Source organism: Neolamprologus brichardi, chromosome 7 (genome assembly GCF_056152115.1).
Source record: "Neolamprologus brichardi isolate AB-2024 chromosome 7, ASM5615211v1, whole genome shotgun sequence".
Classification (NCBI taxonomy): Eukaryota; Metazoa; Chordata; class Actinopteri; order Cichliformes; family Cichlidae; genus Neolamprologus; species Neolamprologus brichardi.
This window is the reverse complement of record NC_142110.1, coordinates 33,413,992-33,421,531: the sequence shown is the minus strand read 5'-3', so window position 1 is coordinate 33,421,531 and position 7,540 is coordinate 33,413,992. Positions and strand designations below refer to the sequence as shown.

Here is a 7,540-nt window from a genome sequence, read left to right as displayed (position 1 = left end):
CTCCGCCCACCGTGGAATTACGTCACATTTATTGATGCGCGCACTAGTTAAAAAAGCCACACCTGAAGGCTGCTTTTGAAGAGCTTCTCTACTAAGACGGGGTATCAACGGCTCCGAAGGACAAAATGAGGGGCAAACAAGGGCAAGTTGATCAATTTATGGGGAAAAATGGCAAATCTCCCAGAACAAAATTTGGAAATGTACAAGAAAAAGCTCTCAAATTTCTGAGGAGAACAAAAACATTTTTTTTGCAAATTTAGAACGAAATTTTTAAATTAAATATTTACAAAGAAAAAATGGAAAAGGTTACCAAAATTTAGAACAAAAATTTAGAAAATAAATGAACAAATTAGGGCGAAGGCCCTGGGGGCAGACCCAGGACACGCTGGAGAGATATCTCTTGTCTGGCCGAGTTCCCCCGGATAAGCTAGAGGAGGTGGCTGGGGAGAGGGAGGTCCGGGCTTCTCTGCTTAGGCTGCTGCCCCCGCGACCCGGCCCTGGATAAAGCGGAATAAGTTGGATGGATGGAATTAACAAAGAAAAAATTACAATACAAAGTCACACATTTACTAGGAAAAATGGCAAATTTACTAAAATTGGGGAAAACAAGGAAAAAGTTGCAGATTTCTTGGAATAAAACGTACAAATCATGCTTATTAAACATTCTGCTTTTGAAAGGTTTCTGTACTAACATGGACTTTCCTTCCTACTGCTGTCAGACTCCACAAAGACTTTGCAGCTGACCAAACACGCACATCCACCCATGTGCAATAACACTAAGTGCAATTCTCTTTTTCTGACAACACTGTATTTTCCCACGTGTGGGACTAATAAAGGTTATCTTATTTGACTCTTAGAGGCTACGAAGGACAAAACAAGGGGCAAAGAAGGACAAAAGGAAAAATGTATAAGGAAAAACTGTCAATAGGATAAAATACAAGATAAGCTCTCAAACTTATGAGAGCAAAGTCAGAAATTTTATTCAAAAAGTTGCAAAGCTAATTTAAAACTTCAAAAAAAAAAAAAAAAAAAGATAAGACTTTATTGATCCCACGGTGGGGAAATTTGCATTACCACAGCTCAGGTACCAATAGCAGATGAATGCAAAGAGATAAGAGAGATAAAGACCAAGAATATAAAGTCAAGAAATAAAAATACAAATACAAAGAAATACAAATACACATACATCCATACACACTAAATATACAGTCAGGTCCATAAATATTGGGACAACAACACAATTCTAACATTTTTGGCTCTATACACCACCACAATGGATTTCAAATGAAACGAACAAGATGTGCTTTAACTGCAGACTGTCAGCTTTTATTTGAGGGTATTTACATCCACATCAGGTGAACAGTGTAGGAATTTGGCAGTTTGCATATGTGTCTCCCACTTGTTAAGGGACCAAAAGTAATGGGACAGAATAAGAACTGTAAATCAAACTTTCACTTTTTAATACTTGGTTGCAAATTCTTTGCAGTCAATTATAGCCTGAAGTCTGGAACACATAGACATCACCAGACACTGGGTTTCATCCCTAGTGATGCTCTGCCAGGCCTCTACTGCAACCGTCTTCAGTTCCTGCTTGTTCTTGGGGCATTTTCCCTTCAGTTTTGTCTTCAGCAAGTGAAATGCATGCTCAATCGGATTCAGGTCAGGTGATTGACTTGGCCATTGCAAAGCAGTCCACTTCTTACCCTTCAAAAACTCTTTGCTTGCTTTTGCTGTATGCTTTGGGTCACTGTCCATCTGCACTGTGGAGCGCCGTCCAATGAGTTCTGAAGCATTTGGCTGAATATGAGCAGAAAATATTGCCCCTAACACTTCAGAATTCATCATGCTGCTTTTGTCACCAGTCACATCATCAATAAATACAAGAGAACCAGCTCCACTGGCAGCCATACATGCCCACGCCATGACACTTCCACCACCATGCTTTTTTAGATGTCATTTGTCAAACTCTAATCTGGCCTTCCTGTTTTGGGGCTCACCAGTGGTTTACATCTTGTGGTGAACGCTCTGTATTCACACTGCTGGAGTCTTCTCTTGATTGTTGACTTTGACACACATACACTTTCCTCTTGGAGAGTGTTCTTGATCAGGCCAACTGTTGTGAAGGGTGTTTTCTTCACCAGGGAAAGGATTCTTCGGTCATCCACCACAGTTGTTTTCTGTGGTCTCCCGGGTCTTTTGGTGTTGCTGAGCTCAACGGTGCATTCCCTTCTTTTTGAGAATGTTCCAAACAGTTGTTTTGGCCACGCCTGATGTTTTTGCTATCTCTCTGATGTGTTTTCTTTTTTCAGCCCAATGATGGCTTACTTCACTGATAGTGATAGCTCTTTGGATCTCATCTTGGCAGTTGACAGCAACCGATTCCAAATGCAAATAGCACACTTGAAATGAGCTCTGGACCTTTTATCTGCTCATTGTAATTGGGATAATAAGGAAATAACACACACCTGGCAATGGAACAGCTGAGAAGCCAGTTGTCCCATTACTTTTGGTCCCTTAACAAATGGGAGGCACTTATGCAAACTGTTGTAATTCCTACACCGTTCACCTGATTTGGATGTAAATACCCTCAAAAAGCTGACAGTCTGCAGTTAAAGCACATCTTGTTTGTTTCATTTGAAATCCATTGTAATGGTGTATAGAGCCAAAAATCTTAGAATTGTGTCGATGTCCCAATATTTCATATTATACATCCCAGCACAGAGCTAGAGCTCTGCACCAGTTTGCCAATCCTGCTCCTCCTGTCCCTGTTTGTGCATCCACTCCCCCAGCAGGCCACTGCATAGAAAAAGGTGGATACTACCACAGTGTCATAAAATTTCCTTAACAGAGTCCTGCAGACTCTGAAGGACCTCACTCTCCTCAGCAGGTGGAGTCGACTCTGGCCCTTTTTATACAGGCTGTCTGTATTTGTAGTCCAGTCCAGTTTATTGTTGACGTTAACACCCGGGTATGTGTATGAGTCCACTATCTCAATGTCTTTGCCCTGGATGTTCACCAGTGTTGTAGGGGGTGACTTCCTCCTGAAGTCTATGACCATCTCCTTGATCTTGCTAGCGTTGATTTGGAGAGCATTGGTGACACACCAGCCAACAAAGTCACTGATGACCCTCCAGTATTTCTGATCGTTTCCGTCTGATACGCATCTGATGATGGCCATATCATCTGAGAACTTTTGTAGGTGGCAATGGTCTGAATCATAACAGAAGTCAGAAGTATACAGGCTGAACAAGAAGGGTGAGAGAACTGTGCCCTGTGGTGCCCAGCGTGCTGCAGATTACCACGTCGGACAACAGTCATGAAGCCTCACATTCTGTGGTATGTTGGTTAAGTAGTCAATGGTCCATGCAGTCAGCTGTTTGCCCACTCTGGTTCCCTCCAGCTTCCCTAGTGTAGGCTGGTTGGTGTTGAAAGCACTGGAGAAGTCAAAAAACATGATCCTCACAGCGTTCCCCGCCTGCTCTAGGTGAGAGAGGGATTGCTGCAACAGGTACATGACAGCGTCATCCACCCCAATTCCAGACCGGTAGGTAGACCTTTAGCAGCAATAACTTTAAGTAATAATTTTCTGACTTTATCAGTCTCACACATTGCTATGGAGGAATTTTTTTTTCTTTTCCTGTACTGCACCAATCAGACAGAGCACTGGACACCCTCACATACTGCTTCCTGTCTGCCATGTGCTGAGTAATATAGCTTCTCTCTCAGCAGCAGCCGCTGAGGAATCTCCCAAACGTCTTGAATCCGATAACTTGAGAACTAGACGACATAGCAGCTGCAAATTGATACCATAGATCTACTAAAGATCTACTCAAGGTCAGAGGTCAAGTTTTATGAAAATCTTGTGTTGATCACAGTGTGATCACTTCAGGTGATGCAGTATTTTGAAATTGATACCATAGGTATATCTACTTGGAGGCTGTATTTTTACTTTCTCCAGATGTGTACTCTGGATTGTTCTAGTACTGAATGTCTCTCTAGTAAAACTAATATGAGGCACAGCTAACCGTCTTTAGGCATTAGTCCGGTTGAACTGCATCTAATATATGCATGGGAAATGGAGGAAACTTGTGGTTAAATGGTAAACAGTAACTCTTAACAGGAACTTAATTTAACAGTAGGTTTTGTTATCCGCCAGAGGGCGCAAGCCGGACATTATCGGTGTTAAACACAGTGGAGAAGAAGGGCAGATATCTCTTAATATAAGAACTCTCACTTTATCGACTTCTGGTTTGATAGGGGGCGCTCATGAGATGGTTCCGGTAACGAGTCGATATTATATAATTCCGAATTCATTATTATTGCCTTGGAGAACAAAACTAAAATAACATTTTGGCTGTTTATGTAGAAGCATTTGCAAACGATTGCTTTAGCCGTTTCGTTATAATTACTCCTATTCCCTGAGGTCTTGGTCGTGTGCGCCATCTTCTGGCAACCTTCTAAACTCCAGTTCATTTCTACACAATGTTTTTAACAGGAAGTAGACTCTCTTCCAAGTTATCGTCTCTGGTTGGGTGTCCGGTAGTTCCTCCTGGGTTTGAGTTGTCTGGGAAACCCGCCATGTACGGGCTTTGCTGAATATTTGGTCCACCCCGGCTTGTTTAGCTCCTAGGGATAGATGACGAGGTAGCCGACCGAGTACCTCAGATATAATCCGGTGAAGGTTGACCTAAAATCCGACATGACCCAACAAGCTGCAGCTCTGCAGACCTACAACAACGAGCTGGTCAAATGTGAGTGAGCCTATTTACTGTCAATAACACATTAGACTGATTAGCATAACAGTGTTAGCGGCTTAAATTTAAATTATAGTATACTTACTGGTTAATATATAAATTAAGCATATTTGCCTATTAAATGACTCTATTGCGCTATATGTAGACCAAGCATGTTGTAGCCTGCACTGTCACCAGAGAACAATACTCGCATTTACTTATTGTGTTAAAGTTTATTGTGTCCTCCTTATGTGTGTTTTGTAGCATTTTTATTCAGATGGTTTGTCTTGTCATATTGGGTTTATTTTAATGAGCTATTCTGCGGCCGGAGTGGATCCTTTGGGGAGCCGGTGTTCTGGCCTCAGCTTGCAATGTTAACACCCTTGTGTTAAAGCAAAGTTTGCTGCCTGTAATTTTGTCTAAAACCGAAAAAAGTCCTTTTTTGAGAGGTTAACCTGTGATGCTGCACCTCGCCTAATAATCTGATTAACCTCCTCAGATCACCTTTAACCCTTTGCACTCCACACTGGCGCGAATGGTGTTAACAGGTATCAGCTCTGGGTGCTTGCAGCAGTTTAACTGTATGTCAGTGTGACACTTTTTCTTCTTCTCTCAAAAGTATTGGAAGATAAAAGCCCGGTGAAGCTGAAGCTTGTCACCTGTCAGGTGTTGGTTAATCTGTTTCTGGTCTGCTGGAATTAGGGAAGCACTAATCCTACTTTTTTAGTCCTGGTATTGATAGCGACTAACCCGCAAGTGGCTAAGCCATTTCACTCACTCAAATGAAAATTAAGACCAGTATTTTACTGTTGTTGACCTAATAAGTGTGTTTAATTTCAGATCACTGTGAAGGTTTCCATTGTTCTCTGTTTACTGTATCCATGTCTGTGTTTGGGCTGCGTAATTATGGCAGAAATCATCTGTCTGAGTCCCGAGGAGATCTACTGAGGCTCTAGTTTAATCCCACCTTTCCCTCCCGATCAGGTATCGAGGAGCTTTGCTCGAAGCGGGATGAGCTGAACCGACAGATCAAGCAGGAGGAAGAGGAAAAGGAGCGGCTGCAGCACGACATCCGTGTCCTCTCGGAGAAGCTGAGCCGAGTCAACGAGAGCCTGACGCAGAGACTCGCCGCACGCTCCACCTTCGACCGCACCATCGCCGAGACGGAGGCTGCATACACCAAGGTGCGTCAATGACCGAGCCTGCAGTGGTTTTCATATGCTGACTTTTTGTTTACACAGGTATTTATAAAGGCAAAATTTAAAAAGATTGAAATTCATGTGGCTCTTCTGCAAAGTTAATCAATACCACATAACAGGTGCATGGTGAACGGAGAACAAACGAAGCTCTGCATAACAGCAAACCCAGCAAGAATTTCCATGTTGATTGATGTTCTGTATTATATATTATTCTGCATTATACGGAGGTTTCTTCCTGTTAAATAGGAGTTTTTCCTTCCCACTGTTACCAAGTGCTTGCTGATAGTAGGTAATCTGATTGTAGGGTCTTTGTAATATAAAGGATCTTATGTAGTCACACCATGGCTGCTTCTATCTTGTGACAGAAATGTTCTTTCTAACTCTAAATAGCAAGTAATTTTTGGCACAACAGCCTCATACCACAACTGCTTCTCACCCAAGTTTGCTGGGTAATACCAGCTGCAGACGTTCGTAAGAAGGAGAGGCGGGGGTGGGATACCTTTATTAGTGCATGAGAAATGGATCAGTGGTTATAAGATGCTAAAACAATAGCTGTTTGTTGGACGGTCTGCATCAACCAGAAAACCTCTCAGTCTCAAGTGTTGATTTAAGAACTAATTAAAAGTTGGGTATGGCCACAGAAGCTTTTGGCTGCTGTACTGGATGTCAGTAAGATCCCACCTGCTGACGCTGAACTCCCGTTGTGCTCTCACTTAATCACTGTAAACAAACACTCCTGAGCTGCTCTGATTAAAAAACAACAAATTGGCCAAGCCTGGACCCCTTCTTTAATTGCTTCTAAAGTGCACTCCCCACTTCCTCTGAGTTTCTGCACAAGTTAGTTCATGTTGTTTTGTTTTTGTTTTAACTCCTGCAGATATTGGAGAGCTCCCAGTCTCTCCTGAGCGTCCTAAAGCAGGAGGCAGGAAACCTCAGTAAAGCCACGGAGCCTCGGAGGACGGAGCACTGAAGGCGAGGAGCAAACCCGTGCACCTGACCTCACCTGACTGTGGCTTCTGAGGCAGTTTATTCCCCACTTTGGACTAATTTGTAATATATTTAAGCCTTTGTTGTAAGTTTCTGGATTCAATAAATGTATTTCCTAACATTTTTTTGTGTTAAAACTCCAATTTGTTTGTTTTGCTTGTTGAGTGAGACGTCACACTGTATGACACGTGATGGGTTTGGCAGTGGGTCAATGGGTATTTTGGAAAAGCATATTGTTGGTGAATGCCAATGTCAGGTAGCGTGGTGACTCCTGGGATCTCCTCCACACTCTGCCATGACCAGTTGGGGTGAGGGGAGGAAGACTACCTGTGCAAGTTGAGGAGAGCGCGATGGTTTCTACTCAGTTCACCAAACATTCCTCTTCTTTTGGGGGATGCTGTCGCCTCTTTAGTGCACCTTTTGTCACATTTATTCTGTTTGCATGGCTCCAAAAGGGCTGCTTCTACCCACTGAGGGTTTTTTTTCCTATTTGTGTTCTAGATTAATATCCTTGTTTTGTTGTGTATAAAATGTTTGTTCCCATGTGGGTCATCCACCACTTTAGACTTATCAGAACTGAGATTTCTGACAGGTTTTGTTTTTTTAAGGGATTTAAGCTTA

The 7,540-nt window shown here is 42.5% G+C and overlaps 1 protein-coding gene across 1 annotated transcript; it reads left to right on the top strand.

Annotated features, from left to right (window-relative positions):
- The first annotated feature begins 4,537 nt into the window (after positions 1-4,537).
- Positions 4,538-7,033, top strand: ssna1 (Sjogren syndrome nuclear autoantigen 1). Its single transcript, XM_087844432.1, has 3 exons — positions 4,538-4,751; positions 5,718-5,917; positions 6,810-7,033. Exons 1-3 carry the CDS (start codon positions 4,700-4,702, stop codon positions 6,900-6,902), a joined length of 345 nt encoding a protein of 114 aa, XP_087700558.1. The 5' UTR covers positions 4,538-4,699; the 3' UTR covers positions 6,903-7,033.
- Positions 7,034-7,540: the final 507 nt, after the last annotated feature.

What these genes read in the sequence shown, in the direction of transcription:
- ssna1 (XM_087844432.1), top strand. Translation starts at nt 4,700, where the DNA reads ATGACCCAACAAGCTGCAGCTCTGCAGACCTACAACAACGAGCTGGTC. An exon ending in CAACAACGAGCTGGTCAAAT is followed by an intron (nt 4,752 to 5,717) that starts GTGAGTGAGCCT and finishes CCTCCCGATCAG; the next exon opens with GTATCGAGGAGCTTTGCTCG. An exon ending in CGGAGGCTGCATACACCAAG is followed by an intron (nt 5,918 to 6,809) that starts GTGCGTCAATGA and finishes TAACTCCTGCAG; the next exon opens with ATATTGGAGAGCTCCCAGTC.